We start from the raw sequence: 16,562 nt of genomic DNA on the forward strand, positions 1-16,562 counted from the left end.
TTTAAGTGGCTCGTGTTATGTGCCAAATTGAAGAAGGCTGAGAGAGGCTGATATACCTAGAGGTAGCACATAATACTGCTATAATTAAACACCAAGGTATTTACTACACTAATTGTTAATCACCCTGTGAAAAAGAGTGGGTCTGTTCAACACACACCAGGCCATCTCCTTGTCAGTAAATAGTCCTTTTGCACTTTAGTTTTTCAACTTTTGCCATGTTTTTGTCCTTCCAAAACTAGTGCCCCAAAATAGGTGCATGCCTACCTTGAAATCATTGAGAGAATTTTTCATCTCGGCCACTTTTTCCTCCATCGCACACTGGCAGCTTTGAACCTTCTCCTCAAGAGCATACTCGCCATGTTGAATTCTTGAAAGTTCCTGCATTGCTTCAGTGAAGCTACTTTTAAGTTCAGAAGCCAGAGCCTGCAACTGATGAGTCAAACCCCACATGAATTCTCAGTGACTTGGAAAACAAGATGGATTCTATAATTTAACCCATACAGTCTTCTCTTAATTATGACATTTCCTCCCTAATGTGCGACTAGAGAGTAGGGGCTTGATATAATATTTGGGGTGGGTGAAGGTTACCATTAAAAAGTATTACAGTGGAATGGATTTTATTTTGTTCTTCTTTTAAAATATTGTTTTAAATTTAGTTTGTGTCTTCCATTAGGATTTCTGTTTCCTATCCCAAAATAATAACATTTAATGTTCAGTTTAATTAATAACAGGAGTAGCTTTGGGGGGATTGTAGAAATGTGGGTGGAGAGCTAACATCCAAGAGTTGTTGACTGATACCCTTGATAACTCTATAATTATTTTCACCATTCTTCTTCCATGAGTATTAGTTTACAATTTCATTAACTCCAGCAAGCACACCAAACAAATTTTCAGGCAGAGTGGAAAAGGCTGTTTTGTGATTTTCCAGAATCTCTACAGAGAAAGATCTTATCCATTATCTGCTACCCAACCTTTCTAATTGACATATTAGGAAGTGAATCCAATATCCTTTCTCTCAAATTCTGTCCTCTCTCACAGAATTAGACACTTCTTTTAAATGGTACTAATCTTACTGATATCTAAGTAATCTCTATATTTAATATCATACCTGTTTTTCTAGTCAAACCTGACATCTTGTTTTTCTGTTGGGATAGGGGGGTCCTTCCTAGCTAATCTTAGCCAGTCTCTATCTATAATCCCTCCAGAAGAATGTGTCTCGGTATTTAACTTCTGTACACTGACCACTCAAATTAAGTATACAGTGGTACCCCTACCCAAGAATGCCTCTACTTATGAACTTTTCTAGATAAAAAACGGGTGTTGAAGATTTTTTTTGCCTCTTCTCAAGAAACATTTTCCACTTACAAACCTGAGCCTGCAAAACTGTAACCGGAAAAGGCAGGGAGAAGCCTCCATGGGGCCTGTCCAGGAATCTCCAGGGGGGAAACAGGGCCTCCACCCTCCCTGTGGTTCCCCCAATTGCACATATTATTTGCTTTTACATTGATTCCTATGGGAAAAATTGCTTCTTCTTACAAAATTTTCTACTTAAGAACCTGGTCACAGAACGAATTAAGTTCGTAAGTAGAGGTACCACTGTATTAGAAATAGTTTTCACTCTGGAGAGGGTTGTTTGCAAAGTCCAATCAAAATGGAGAAATTTCCAGATCTGTCTCTAAATACACTCCTTGCACTCTCGTTGCCACCACCTGCAGTTCAATGATGGTGCCTCAGTCGTAACCAAAAAAGTTAAGCTCCTAGCAAATCACAGGAAAAGGTATCTTTCCATAGTCATGCTTCTATTTCATAAGAAATGCATATACTGTACATGCCTTCCACCCTTTGTTCTCCAGATGTAAAAGCTGATTTTCCATTATGTCTCAAAAATTTTCAACCTGCAGTTTACAAACTACCAAATTTGGCGGGACCACTAGATTCTGTAACAACTTTGTTCCTTATGCCGTTCGTCTTGTAAACTCGCAGGATTGTTTTTTCCCACCATGTATATGTATACATTCAAACTAGACTGTGATTTTTCTCTGTGTCATATATGTGTGTGTAAATGGGTATAGGCATAACAATTATCTTTAATAAATAGTAATAAATAATAATACAAGAGGCTGGATTTATTGCCCTCTGGGATGGCGTATAAACACACTAGGATGTAGTATGCACTGTCACCATCTTTCAAACTATAAAGTATTCCGCAGCTTTTAGAATAGAATAGAATAGAATAGAATTTTTATTGGCCAAGTGTGATTGGACACACAAGGAATTTATCTTGGTGCATATGCTCTCAACGTACATAAAATAAAATATACATTTGTCAAGAATCATGTGGTACAACACTTAATGATTGTCATAGGGGTCAAATAAGCAAAACTACTATAAACAGATGTAGGAAGCAGAATGCTGTGCAAGAGAATCTGTTTGCCTGGTTAGTATCTATATTCCTCAGGTGTTCCCAGTAAAAAAACATCCTAGAGTAATTCTTTCAAAATCATCTTATGTTTTTATCTATTAATATATATCCCATTTTTTCTTCATAGCTATAAGAACCAGAAAATATCCTGAAAAAATATTTCTTCTTTTAAAATCTGATATTATTTTAAAACATTATTTGTTAAATTTCTATTCCACCTTTCCTTCAGGAACTTAAGGCAATACACATAGGAACCCTTCCAATATTTTCTTCATAGTAACCCTGCAAAGTAGGTTAGGCTAAAAGTGCATGGCTGGCAAAAAGCCATCAAGTGAACTTCTGTGACCAAGAGCAGACTTGAAATGGGATCTTCCCATTGCTAGTCCAACAACAACGGTCAGAGCAATCAACCAATGGAACTGCTTGCCAGGGGAGGTGGTGAACTCCCCAACTCTGGACACCTTCAAGAGGAGATTGGACTTCCATTTGGCTGGGGTGCTGTAGGGTTTCCTGCTCAGGCAGGGGGTTGGACTCGATGACCTAACGGTCCCTTTCAACTCTATTAATAAAATAAATAAAAATAAAATAAAAATAAAATGCTGACTTGACCACTACGCTGCGGTTTCATACCAAAGCAAATAGCATAGCAGCTCATCAGCCATGCATAGCAGATTGCTAATTAAGTGACAAAAATGGCGTGAAAGTTTAAGCAGGTAGTAGATTATCATGTCCCCCTTTTTAATCTTCCATTCAATTATGCCCAATTCTTGGAAACTGCCTGAACATTGCAGTATGCTTGGCAAGTTTTTCAGAAGTAGTTTGCCATTGCCTCCTTCCTAGGGCTGAGAGAAAGTGACTGGCTCAAGGTCACCCAGCTGGTTTCATGTCCAAGGGAATTAGAATTTATGATCTCCCAATTTCTAGCCTGATGCTTTAACTACCATGCCAAACTGGCTTTCATCATGTCCTTGGGGAGTTAAAACTTGTTCAGCTCAGGAGTGGGTTTCATTTACCTTCACTACTGGTTCGGAAATGTGAATGTGTGCACGGCGCTTCTGCGCATGCATAGATCGTCTGTGATGACATTTGGGTGGGTGCTGCTACTGGTTCGCCCGAACTGGGGCGAACTGGTAGAAACCCACTACTATTTCAGCTGTGTTCAATTTGCAGGCAATAAACTGTACGGGCCAGATAATTTTGTAACAAGCAATGCATAGCCCAACCTAGTACATTCAAAACAAGATGATGGTCTTGAATTACAGACAGGATGACACAAATATCTTTTGCAACATAACATTTAGTCACAGTTTTCATTAGCCTACTGTTGGTGGCTATACTGGGAATAAAGACTGAATAAGCAATATTTGTGAATTTTTATAAGAGCTATCTAATGCTTTCCTTCTACCTGTGAAATGTGCATATATCTGACAGACATATACATACATATATAAAAACATAGATTAGCTGTTAGGTGTTGAGCAACAAATAATTAGTATGGCTACAATCAATGCAAAAATTGATTTTACATATTTGATTATCAATTTGTCAGATTTATACTACAAAGACTTCCTTATAAAATTTATCAGACAATAAACATAGTGAAATAAATGAAAAGAATAGGACAGGAAAAGCTGGGACAGTACAAGATGGTGAAAGAAAATCAATGTGGCTATTGCAATCTGAAGAATTTTCAAAGGTGTGTTGCATGCATCACACACGCATACACACACAAACATAAATTAAAAAGTGGAGGAGCTTTGGTCTTGATTCTTTTACCATGCCACAAATGCTCTTAAATAGAAGGGTCAACATCAGTAAAAATTCACACTAGAAACTGATTCTATTCTAAAAGAAGCAGCCTTTCTTGGGATTGCATTAAAGTGCTGCATTCTCTCTAGAATATTGCTTACTTATTGCAATCTCAGCATCACACAGATTTGATGACTCAAAGTTCTAGCAAAGTTCCTCACCTTAAATAAATCACTTTTCAGAAATTAGTAAACATCCATCCTATAGTACAATCCTCTCTCTAGAATCCAGAATTCTCTGTGTTAATGTAGAAAACAATGCCTGTAAACTGCCACACACCCCAGGTGTCTTCAATCATCCCATCAGGAAGCTAAAAGAATTGACCAAGCATGAGCAGAATGAAGCTATTTAAATCTACTGTGTCCCTGTATCAAAAAGCAATCCTCTACCTCATACACTGAGGTTTGCCATTCATCACAAGCCACTGATACTTCAATACTACTACAGTACAGTTACCAGGTTTTCCTCATTCCCTTCTTTTGGGAGGAATGTTGATTTGGCTTTAAAGTGGTTCAACTTTGCCCCTTAGATAGCAGCTTAAAAAACAAGTAGGTGAATAAGCCAAAGGTGGCTTTTGTTGATTTTACTGTATTTATTTAAATAATTAGATACCTGATTTTTTTTTAAAAAAAGACAATTTTAACTATTTCCTATTTAAAAGCAATTGCTTTTTCTGCAATGGGATTCCAAGTCTTCAGAAAAACCCCCACCCCTTTCACATAAACCAGGGGTAGGCAAACTTGGCTCTTCTATGACTTGTGGATTTCAACTCCCATAATTCCTCAGCCAATCATGCTAGCTCAGGAATTCTGGGAGTTGAAGTCCACATGTGATAGAAGAGTCAACTTTGCCTAACCCTGACATAAATTAACCTAAAAGTGCACTTCCCTAAAGAGAAATTCTCCCTTATTTCTTACAACTTTCTTGAAAAGCATTTGGAACTACAGTGTTCCCTCGATTTTTGCGGGTTCGAACTTCGCGGAAAGTCTATACCACGGTTTTCCAAAAATATTAATTAAAAAATACTTTGCGGGTTTTTTCCCTATACCACGGTTTTTCCCACCCGATGATGTCATATGTCATCGCCAAACTTTTGTTTGCCTTTAATAAATATATTTTTAAATAAACTTTAATAAATAAACATGGTGAGTAATAATCTGAATGGTTGCTTAAGGCAGTGTTTCCCAACCAGTGTGCCACGGCACACTAGTGTGCCGCGGGACATGGTCAGGTGTGCCGCGAGCCCGGCCTGGCTGGAGCTTCCCTGGTGGTGATGGGAAGTGAACTTTTGGGGCTCGGTGGGAGGGCGCTGGCCACTGTTGCTTTTAAGCTGCGTGGGCGTGCGCCTGCACAGTCATTAGGACCTCCCCCACACACACAGAAATTTTTGAAGTGGCGCAAAGCCACGCAGTCCTGAATCGCTCCCTTCTCCGGCCAGCAAAGTCGGCTGCCCGGGAAAGCGCCGCCTTTGAAAAGCGTGCGTTTAAAAAGCGCGCCGTTTTCCCAGGCAGCCGGCTTGCTGGCCAGAGAAGCAAGCGATCTGGGACTGCGTGGCTTTGCGCCGTGATGACAACGGTGCCGTGGTGGCCTCCAAGTGCCACCCTTCATGGCGCCCCACCACCCGTTCCTGCAGGTAGAAGTCGGGCGGGGTACTGGGAGGCGGAGGCGGTGTGTGGCCGGGCGCTGAGCGCCATAGACACCTGGGAGGGCGAAGGGTTGGATGTGGCTGCTGCCTCTTAGGCGGAGGCGAAGGCAACGGCGGAGTTTGTGCTGGGGCAATGCGGGGCCGCTGATCCAGGGGGCCGCGGACCGGCAAGCCGCCCTCCACTCTCTCTCTGCTCTCTCTTTCTCTCTATGTTGCCGGCGTGGTGCACGAGAGAGAAAGAGAGAGAGAGAAAAAGGAGGGTTAGAGAGAAAGAAAGAAAGAGAGAGAAGGAAAGCAAGAGAGAAATCAAGAGAGAGAGAGAGCAAGGGAGAGAGAGAGAAAGCAAGGGGGAGAGAGAGAGTGTGTGAGAGAAAGCAAGAGAGAGAGAGAAAGCAAGAAAGAGAGGAAGAGAGAGCAAAAGAAAGCAACTGAGAAAGAGAAAGAGAGAAGGAAAGCAAGAGAGACAGAGAGAGAAAGCAAGGGAAAAAGAAAGAAAGAAATAGAGAAAGAGAGAGAGAGGAAAAGAGAAAGAAAGCAAGAGAGAGAGAGAGAGAGAAAGCAAGAGAGAAAGAGAAGGAAAGCAAGAGAGTGAGAAAGAGAGAAAGCAAGGGAGACAGAAAGAGAGAGTGTGTCTGAGAGAGAGAGAAAGCAAGAAATAAGGAGAGAGGAAGAGAGAGAGAAAGAGAGAAAGCAAGAGAGAAAGAGGAAGAGAAAAGGAAAGCGAGAGAGAGAAAGAGAGAGAGAAAGGGGAAGAAAGAATGCAAGAGATAGCAAGAGAGACAGAAAGAGAGAGAGAAAGAATGCAAGAGAGAGAAAGCGAGAAAGAAGGAGGGAAGGAGGGCGAAAGAAAGAACAAAAAAGAGAGGAAGGAAGAAAGAAAGAGGGATGGAGAGGGGGAAAGAAAGAGATAGGGGAGAAATAGGGCGAAAAGGAGGAAGAGAGGGTTTTTTTGTCCAAACATTTTTATTATTTATTTATTTATTTATTATTTAGATTTGTATGCCGCCCCTCTCCACAGACTCCCCCCCTCCCCCCCCGCTCCCCCCCGCTCCCCCCCCCCGCTCAGTGTTCCCCAGGATTTTGTAAGTGAGAATAATGTGCCGCGGCTCAAAAAAGGTTGGGAAACACTGGCTTAAGGGAATGGAAAATTGCAATTTAGGGGTTTAAAGTGTTAAGGGAAGGCTTATGATACTGTTCATAGCCAAAAATAGTGTATTTACTTCCGCATCTCTACTTCACGGAAATTCGACTTTCGCGGGTGGTCTCAAAACGCATCCCCCGCAAAAAGCGAGGGAACACTGTATTCCCAGTGCAAGGAATAATCAACGTATACTGTAGTTCACTAATTTTTGCTGAACTCCCGTCAGGACCACATAGTTAATGGAGAAATCCAATAATACTGTAAGTATAGGTAAATGGATATTACATGTCATCCAGCATTTTCCCAGACCAAGATTACTGGGATTTATCCCCAAAACAAGAATTACAATAAATACTCTCTCCCTGTGTATTCTACTTGTTTCTTCACCATCCCACTGTTCCTGTTTAATTGCAAACCTCTGAAAAATGTGCCAGAGAAACCTAGTATCTTAAATCACCTTGCACAAAGTACTGCAATAATAAACTTGTAATGTGAAGCTTGACCTTCAAGATTATTTTGAGGCCACATGTATTATGGCCATCATGTAGGTATTGTGTTCTATTTGTCAAATGTATTCAAGAAGACGGTGTATGCAGAATGCTGTAGCTTGTGTATCTTCACAAGCATTTAGGTTCTCCTGATTCTACTATTCCCTTTTACTGCCTTCCTTTTAGAAATCTCATCATGTGACTAGTTTTAAATCCATTTGAAAATAGTGGATTTTAAACATTAATCTTTCATGAGATTTCTATACTTTGTGGAGTGCCTTGTCTGGTACATATCCAATGGGATAGGTAGCTTTGCATATATGTACCAGAATCCCTTCCTACTTCAGGGTAATTTAGGAAAAGGGCAGGAAAATATATAATCGTGCCCTAACAAGTTTTTATAGTCTAGGTAAGCTCCATAAAAAAGAATGAGAAAGGATGATGTTTTAAACATAAACAATATTTATTAGTATAACTAACATATCAAATAAATATGATTTGCTTGTTTTATATTGATTTTTTAAATTTAGTTTGAATTGTACTTTGAGATTTCAAAAGCCTCTCTAATTCTTTATCTGGGATTCTTTAAGCATTTTGCTCATTATTATTTTTTTACCTGGGCAATCTGTGTTGCAGGGTTAATCACTGGCATACTTTCAGTTTCTCCTGTGGGAATAAAGAACTTCAGTCAATTAACCTGACTTATTAGACTTACTATTTATATATATGGGAGCAGAGTGATTTGCTATTTGTTCGAGATGCAAAGTTCTCCCTTTTGTAGAACACACAGTCCTGTTTTGCATTTCTGATACTTTTCTGTACAATCTACATGATTACAGGATTGTTCTGCAATAGTATATCTGTGTGTACAATATACATATATAGATGATATGACACAATTTGGCTGTTCTAAAATAGTTTCTTGCTGTTCCATCACCTTCTTATGAGAATCTTCCTAAATCCTCCAGTATATTTTAAATACTCTTAGTTTATCATCAGAACAAGTCAATTTGCTGCCTGGGAATAGGTTAACATATTATTTGTGGCTTAGCATTGTGTGAACATAATCAATGTGGTTATGTGGTTTGTAAACTATAGGTGCTTTTTTCCCCAAGAGGCAATGGGACTTTCTGTTTCTTCTTTGAAGATGTTTGACTTGGAAGGGTAATTCTACCATCCCAGTCTTATTAGTGAATCTTCTTGGATGAGAAGCAAAATGTCTTCAAAGAAAAATCAGAAAGTCCAATTACCTCTTGAAAAAAAGCACCTTTGCGACAACCATGACCTGGATGATTCATTCATTCATTCATTCATTTATTCATTCATTCATTCAATTTTTATGCCACCCTTCTCCTTAGACTCAGGGCGGCTTACAATATGTTAGCAATAGCACTTTTTAACAGAGCCAGCATATTGCCCCCACAATCCGGGTCCTTATAATCTACATAGACATTTGTAAGTTATAGTTTATAGCTAAGGACAATTTTAATCCATTTCAGCTAATCAATTTTAAATTATCTAATAAACCATAAATAAACAAATAGTAGTTTAATGTGGTGAATCTGATCTACATATACAGTATTTTATTGCCTGGTTATAAAGGATTTAATCCAGAGGTCAAATGTTAAATGTTTTTTACTTCACTAATGTCCTAGTATTTCTATCCATTTGGTCTGCTCTGCTTAAAACAAACATACAGTATCATTTTTACAATGAATTAGAAAGCAAATCAATGAATCAGAAAATCTGCATTAATTATAATTTTGAAAATCAACATCTTTCATTATATTGTACAATGGTTAGACTTAGACTTGGGTCTTGTGGGGATCGTAAAATTAACCACCTATTTATATATATGTATGTATGTATGTATGTATGTATGTATGTATGTATGTATGTATTCAAGAATACTATTGGTCATTACCTCAGAATTATTTTTAGAAATCTAAATAAATACATTTAATGAAGTTATAACATTGTTATTGCTTATTACTTTTCAAAAATACAAATGTGGGTCATAGTAAGATTGCTTTAGAAATATGCCCAACTAACCAGAAAAAAGTTTAAGAAGTTTAACAGTAGCATCTGGACATAGGACAGGATGGGACAGGGAAGGGAATGAAAGGAAAGCCATGACCGCCATGGCAGCCATTTTATTAATGTGCCAATCTCCCAATTTAGTCATTTTTCACAAAATGCCCAATATGGTTACATGTCAAGCTGGTGCAGAAGTTGGTGATAAATCAATGGCTTGCCATACTATCTGTAGAAGGCCTGATGTTTATGGGAACCTGGGAGGGGTGATTTCATGAAGGAGCAGGTTCAAGGTCATTGTATGTCCACCACCTGGGCGGAAGTGGAAGAAGGAATTGCCACACTGGCACAACCTGAGTGGGCAACGTGACGAGTTGTGGGGGGGGGGGGGCAAAGCATGTGAACTTTCAACTGGGTGGGAAGCTCAGATTCAGGTACACCAGTGTAGGTCCAACATGGCTCCAGAAATAAATTGGAATTTTGAGGAATGCTTTGACTTGGACTCTGATTTAAATTTGGATGTTACCTGGAACCTTGACATACATACATGGATACAACCAGTGGTAGGCTCCTTTGGGTACGGTCAGGTATGCAGTACTGGTAGCAAAAGTTTGGTCAAATACATAGTACCAGCAGCAAAAGTTTGATTTTTTTTTTCTTTTTTTCCCTTCTGGCCTCTGGGTATATTTTTCCTATCACAGTAAATGACGTTGAATGTGTATAATTTTAGAAGAGCTGTGTGTGTGTGTGTGTGTGTGTGTACATACACTTTATATAGTAGATAATCAGGGGTGGGCTACTGCCCAGATGGGGGGGGGGGGGAACACAGTGGAGTAGCGAAAATGGAACTCCACCCCAGAACACCCAATTTGCACGGAAAGATGTTGAAACAAAATGCATAAACCAATCTAAATCCTGTGTCTTACTTCCCATTGGGACTTCAGTTAATTGAAAAAAACACCCTAAAATTAATTTCCACTTCAGCCAATACTAGCAAATTGGATTGATTTGCATGCACAGTTTTTATATAATATCCATCCACCCACTAATGTAAAATAACTTGAAAAATATCCTAATTAAAATAACACGAAAAACCTAAAGCATGTATGGGTACAGTACAAAGCATAGCCTTAGGACTAAATTAAAAACCTGGCAACCATCTCCAAATTACAGGAGAAAAATGCTCACATTTCCTTCTTGAAAGCCTGTAGAAAAAGCCAGGTTTTGATGGCATCTTTGAAATCTAGGACTCTGGCCAAATTAATAAACACAAGGCACTTAATCTGCTTCAGCTCTTCTGATTGTTTGGAGAGTTACCACAATGATCAGAAATTATCTGGAGAAAGAGTTTTTTAAGTATGAACTGTGACAGCTTTCTCTCACTTAAAAAGAAGGCTATAAGCAGATTCAAAATTGCTTGGCATAGGTTAGCAGTAAAATACGTAAAGTGTGATACCTTTTTCATAGATATCACACTTTAGTCTTATTCGTCATGAAATATTTTTGAATTTTACATTTGTGGAATGACATAATTGCATGTCTTTGATTCTATCTGCTATATCTATCATGCCTTCCAACACTCATGCCTTTATCTTTTTGTATTAAGAGCCCATAATTTTTACTATTTTGTATGTTTCTTGTTGAGCCTTTTAAAGGTACTATTTGCAACAGTTGGGTTGTTTTCTGATGTGTCATTGGAGGTTAACATTTTATATACAAATCGGTATGTTTTTCATTTATTGGAGAAGGATGTTCTTTTCAATTATAACATGCATAATCTTCACAAGTCAATGACTTGTTTTTGTAATCATTTTCAGTAGATAAAGAAGTTTAGTGCTGGCATAAATGAAGTGTTAACACATATAAAATATGAATCCTACCTGCAAAACTGGATTCCTTCTCTTCCTTCTGATTAGTGTGATAACTTGTTTTTCCTATTAATTAGTTCCCTCATCCCATTCCTACTAAAGAGGCCTTGAAACAGGGGGGGAAAGCCTGACCAAAAAGGATTCACGAAAGTCCTATCTCTAGATGTATGGGTCCTCATTTTACTGTTAGAACTGCAACAGAAATTGAATTGCCAAATTTTTATTTATTTATTCAATCTTTCAAAGTTTGGACAACATATAAAGCAATATATATGTATATCATTATCTTCAATTATAATTTGCAATTTAGGCTTATCATTTCTTCTCTCAATAACAAGAGCAACAACATAGCTCTAACATTTATTTCAAATTGGATATTGGCCAGAATTTATGGAATTCATGTTAGCAACCTCTTCAAATGAGCTTTTGCTCAGGAACCAATCGGCTTCTACATGCACAGCATTTTGCTTCCAGATACCAAAGCCATTATTTTTTTTCTAGCATTTTCCATCACAGATTCCTTAAGCATCATTTTTTTTAACCTCTGTCTTATATTTTGAATGTTTTTTCTAAAATTTGCTAAATATAGTATTATGTAAGAATAAATAACAATTTAAACAGTTTAAATATTTAAGTTACCTTCTCTTTTATTTGAGTCCATGCTTCTTAAATATGATGGATATTGCTTCAAGTTCAGTCAATATATATCCCACTTTAAAATTTTACTGAGGGGAAAAATCCTTCCCATTGTTTTAAAGAACTTTTACATATAAAGTAGACGAAAAAGCTCCTAATTTTAGCAGAAGGGAAAAAATATAATGAGGTTATTGATTACCAGTGGAGCATACAAATCTAATAAATAAGTAAATAAATAAAATATGATTTGGCTCACCTCTAAAACATGTTTCTATGAAAACTTTTACTGAGAAGAGAAAGCCAAGATTCTTCTGGTCTCAATTAAGCTCTTCAAACCAAGAACCAATATGCTTCCATTCTTAAAACCTCATTGGTTTTGGTTATAACTCAACCAGACTCTATACTGGCCATGGTATAATCTTTGTGCTAGCTGTTTGATCAGTTGTGTATATGTACATGATTTCTAAGGATACGCATCTCACAAGAATAGCTAGGTGGTATACAAAATTTTAAAAAACTTCATTTAAACTATGACACCCAAAATTAAAATAATAGACCCAAATCATAAATGTCACATTATTAGCAGAGTTTGCTTAGGCTACTACCCAGGGATGGGTTCCTATTGGTTCTAACCAGTTCTTTAGAACCAGTAGTACCTCGGAGATGATGTCACAGAGCTAGTTCTGTCAGTGTCTCTGTGGGTACCACCATCTTGGATTTTTTTTTGCTTTTTTTTTTTTTTGCTAATTTTTGCTTTTGTGCATTTGCAGAAGCTATTTTTATTACTGCGGGTGCAGGTGTGAAGAAGCTGATCCAGACAAGCGATTCCCCCCTTGCCCTGCCCGAATATACAGCTGCCACGCCTGCCTCTTGCCTGCCCCACTCCCCCACATCCGGAGGCAGCAGGGAGAAGCTGCAAGTTCAGCTGTAGGGGAGCAGCTCCAGATGAGCCATTCCCCTCCTCGCCCTACCTGAACATATAACCCCTGTGCCTTCCTCTCACTGTCATGGCTCCAACAGCAGTGGCTTCGTGAGATGCGGGCTCCCCTGCAACTGCTCTCTTGCAGCTGAGCTCGCAACTTGTCCCTGCTGCCCCCAGATGTGAGGAAGCGGGGAAGGGAGTGGCGGGCGCAGCAGCTATATGTTAGGGCACGGCCACACCCACCTGACCTCCAAGCCAAGGCCACAAAATAAGCCACGCCCACAGAACTGGCAGTAAAAAAAATTAGAACTCAACTCTGATTCCTACCTAGGCTAAACGCCTGGAAGAACACCTGGTCTTCAGAGCCTTATAAAAGGCTAGCAGGGCTGAGGTCACCTAGATATCTGGAGGAACATGGTTTCTTGCGTCTGTTTATCTTTATATACTGTACAATCTAAATTCTCTAAATGCAACTGGAAGGCTACGAGTCCCATGACCATTACATTATTCCCAGAATCTCTCATAAATGGTTTTTGTTATGGAGAAAATGGGTACATATCAGTAGGTAGGTAGATATGAATATTTTGATCTGATGAATGAAGGCAATATATTGATTTAAAAGCAATTAAGAATCTAAGGAGGTGATATCTGAATAATGCATGCATAGTACAAGAACCCAGTTTAAATTCTTGTTTTTGTATTTAAACATCCAGATTCTAATAGCAGCTTTATATGTAACGCATACAGTAATCCAAATGGAAGGGTATCATTAAGATTGGAACTTCAATCCACATACAGAGCAAACCTAGCTAGAATACTTTGTTAAAGAAAGGTCTTAGATCTCTAGTTACATCAATGCTAAAAGAAAGGAAATAACTATTTTTTTCATGTTTTATTATTTGCTCATTTTAGTCCTCAACAGCATTTTTAGGCGACCAGAGGAGACAGCATCAGCTGGCATGCTAAACACTACTGTAGTTCCAGGTGTCAGATGCCTGCTGTGATTATTAGTTCCCAGCACTTTTCCATACATTATTGGATATATTATTTAAAAAGATACACAAAGTTCAGCAATAATTTGTTAATTGTTCACATAATTATTTCCAGTCAGTGAAATATATGCAGAATTTCAGCTTTATGTTGAACATTTACCTAATGCATCAGAGCAAATCTCTTTCAATCTCCTGCTGTTCATGCGTGTCACATAAGGAACAAGTTGATTCTCAATTAATATTACAATTAATTTAATTATTAATTATTTAAAAGTGGAAATACAGTCAATTTCAAACTTACCCCTGGCTGTGCTCTCTTTCTCTCTCACAGTATGTATCAGGTCCTTTATTACTTTGAAACCATGCCTGTCTCAAATGAAGCGGAAAAGGTAGCTGTAGAAGCTGACGATTTCTGAAAGTAGGTCTTCCACACAGTAATTATTCATTTAAAATCCAGGCATGTCTAATCTAAACTTTCTAATTATGCAATCCTCAGGTCACATTCTCCCTGCTGGTTAAAAACAGCAGCTACATTTGTTAAACTGGCGTGTTCACTATTTAACCTTAGAGAAGCCTTGAAATAATGTACGGGTCTAAAAGAATCTATAAAAATTGCTGGATGAGAAGAGGAAGCAAAACCATTATAATACAATTCATCTTTAACCTACACAGCTTTGAATATTAGCATTGTCCAGTATGAAAATTAAGAAATGAAGTTTGATATTTTTCAGTCACAATTTCTTGTAGAAACTCCTAGCGATCTCTCATGGAACCTTAAGGTAATGCAGGACCCCAGTTGAAAAAAGCTACCTCAATTATAAAATTCTACTTGATTTTTTTTTAACTTTTAAGTAGCAACAAAAATGTATGCATTCATTGTACTTCAAAGCAATGCTACTGGTGTTTCAAAAATAGGAAAGCAGAATGTGTACTTCTCCAGTATTTTTTAATCCAGCAAATGTGACCATAAATCAGTTCAATTTACTAATCTTCCACAAATCTGGTTCTCCCCAATCTATTTAATGGGCTACGTCACCTGTCCATGTTGAGGAGTGGTGCCGCGCACTGTTCTCTGTAAGCTGCGCACGTGCGCGCGCGTGCGCTCCAAAATACCCCCGCGCGCACCTTTTTCCTCGGGCGCGCAGTCCCCATCCCCCTGCCAGCCCGTGGGGGGGGGAGGCGCGGGCAGTAAAAGGGAGCCGCGGCCACACCTGCCTCTCCATGGTGCCTCCGGCCCCCTCGCGCTCATGGCCTCTCGGCCCTGCCCCCCCCCCCGGCCCGGCCTCTCTTTCTCCTCCGCTGCAAGAGAGGGGGGAGGGGCAGGCGTTCTCCGGAGGCTGGCGGACGCGAAGGGTTTTCTTATTTTGAATGTTCCGGGCGGGTGGGCTGGCAGGGAGATTTGGGGAGTGCGCGCCGGCTGCCCCCGAACACCTGGCCGCCCGCCCGCCCGCCCGCCACTCGCTGCCCGCTCCGCCTCTCTTTCTCCTCCGCTGCAACACGGCGCCCGGCCACGCTCCTCCTCCCGGGAGCCCAGCTGAAAACAAAACGGCTCCAAAAGTCGGCTGGGATACCGGGAGGCGGAGCTTGGCCGGGCGCCGTGTCTTCGCCTCCGCGCGCCGCCTCTGCCCGGCCGAAAACAAAACGGCTCCAAAAGTCGGCCCGGCTCCCAGGAGGCAGTGCGCGGCTACTTCCTCTTCGCTGCAGAGCCGCACGGAGGCGAAGACACGGCGCCCAGCCGACTTTTGGAGCCGTTTTGTTTTCGGCCGGGCGGAGGCAGCGCGCGGAGGCGAAGACACGGTGCCCGGCCATGCTCCGCCTCCCGGGAGCCCAGCTAAAAACAAAATGGCTCCAAAAGTCGGCTGGGCTCCCGGGAGGCGGAGCTTGGCCGGGCACCGTGTCTTCGCTTCCGCGCGCGGCCGCCACCCGGCCGAAAACAAAACGGCTCCAAAAGTCGGCCTGGCTCCCGGGAGGCGGTGCGCGGCTGCTTCCTCTTCACTGCAGAGCCGCCGGGTAGAGGCGAAGACAACGGCGCCCTCCACTCTCTCTCCATCTCTCTCTCTCTCTCTTTTTCTCTCTGTTGCCGGCGTGGTGAACGAGAGAGAAAGAGAGAGAGAGAGAAAGGAGGGGAGAGAGAATGAGAAAGAAAGCGAGAAAGCAAGCAAGAGAGAAAGACAGGGAAAGAAAGCAAGAGAGAGAGAAAGAGAGGGGGGAAGGAGGGGGAGGGAAGGACATAGAGGGAGGGAAGGAGGGAGAGAGAAAGAACAAAAAAGAGAGGAAGGAAGGAAGAGAGAAAGGAAGAGGGATGGAGAGAGAGGGAATGAAAGATGAAGGAAGGGAGAGAGAAAGGGGGAGGGAGAGATAGAAAGGAGGGAGAAGGGGGTAGTTAGGGAGAGGGAAAAGGAAGGGCTTGAAGAAAGGGGGAAAGAAAGATAGAAGGTATTTGTTAATTCTGAAATAAATTTTATATTAACAAACTTCCAATGTAAATCCAGGATCTCAGTGAAGGTCTGGGCTACACTTTACCTCAGATTTATCCATAATTGAAGGTATATTATCCACTAGAAGCATTGCTGTAAATTCAATTCATATTTAATGTATTACAGTG

General features: G+C 40.3%; 1 protein-coding gene across 8 annotated transcripts in view; it reads right to left on the reverse strand.

Moving 5' to 3' along the window:
* ARHGEF33 (Rho guanine nucleotide exchange factor 33) overlaps positions 1-12,162 on the reverse strand; it is a 52,058-nt gene extending 39,896 nt beyond the window's left edge. For 5 of the 8 annotated variants that reach the window (XR_011557534.1, XR_011557532.1, XR_011557531.1 and 2 more), the window contains exons 1-3: positions 12,047-12,162; positions 8,122-8,171; positions 265-429 (exon numbers count right to left, since the gene is read on the reverse strand). Coding sequence is in view for 2 of the 8 variants with exons in the window: in XM_070734699.1 (XP_070590800.1) it covers positions 265-429; positions 8,122-8,171; positions 12,047-12,068 (237 nt within the window). In the remaining 6 variants the exon portion in view is untranslated. Of the gene's footprint in view, positions 1-264; positions 430-4,392; positions 4,524-8,121; positions 8,172-11,419; positions 11,501-12,046 lie in introns of those variants that run through there. The other 3 variants (XR_011557533.1, XR_011557536.1, XR_011557535.1) reach the window with 3 other exon arrangements.
* Positions 12,163-16,562: the final 4,400 nt, after the last annotated feature.

This window comes from Erythrolamprus reginae, chromosome 1 (genome assembly GCF_031021105.1).
Source record: "Erythrolamprus reginae isolate rEryReg1 chromosome 1, rEryReg1.hap1, whole genome shotgun sequence".
Taxonomy (NCBI): Eukaryota; Metazoa; Chordata; class Lepidosauria; order Squamata; family Dipsadidae; genus Erythrolamprus; species Erythrolamprus reginae.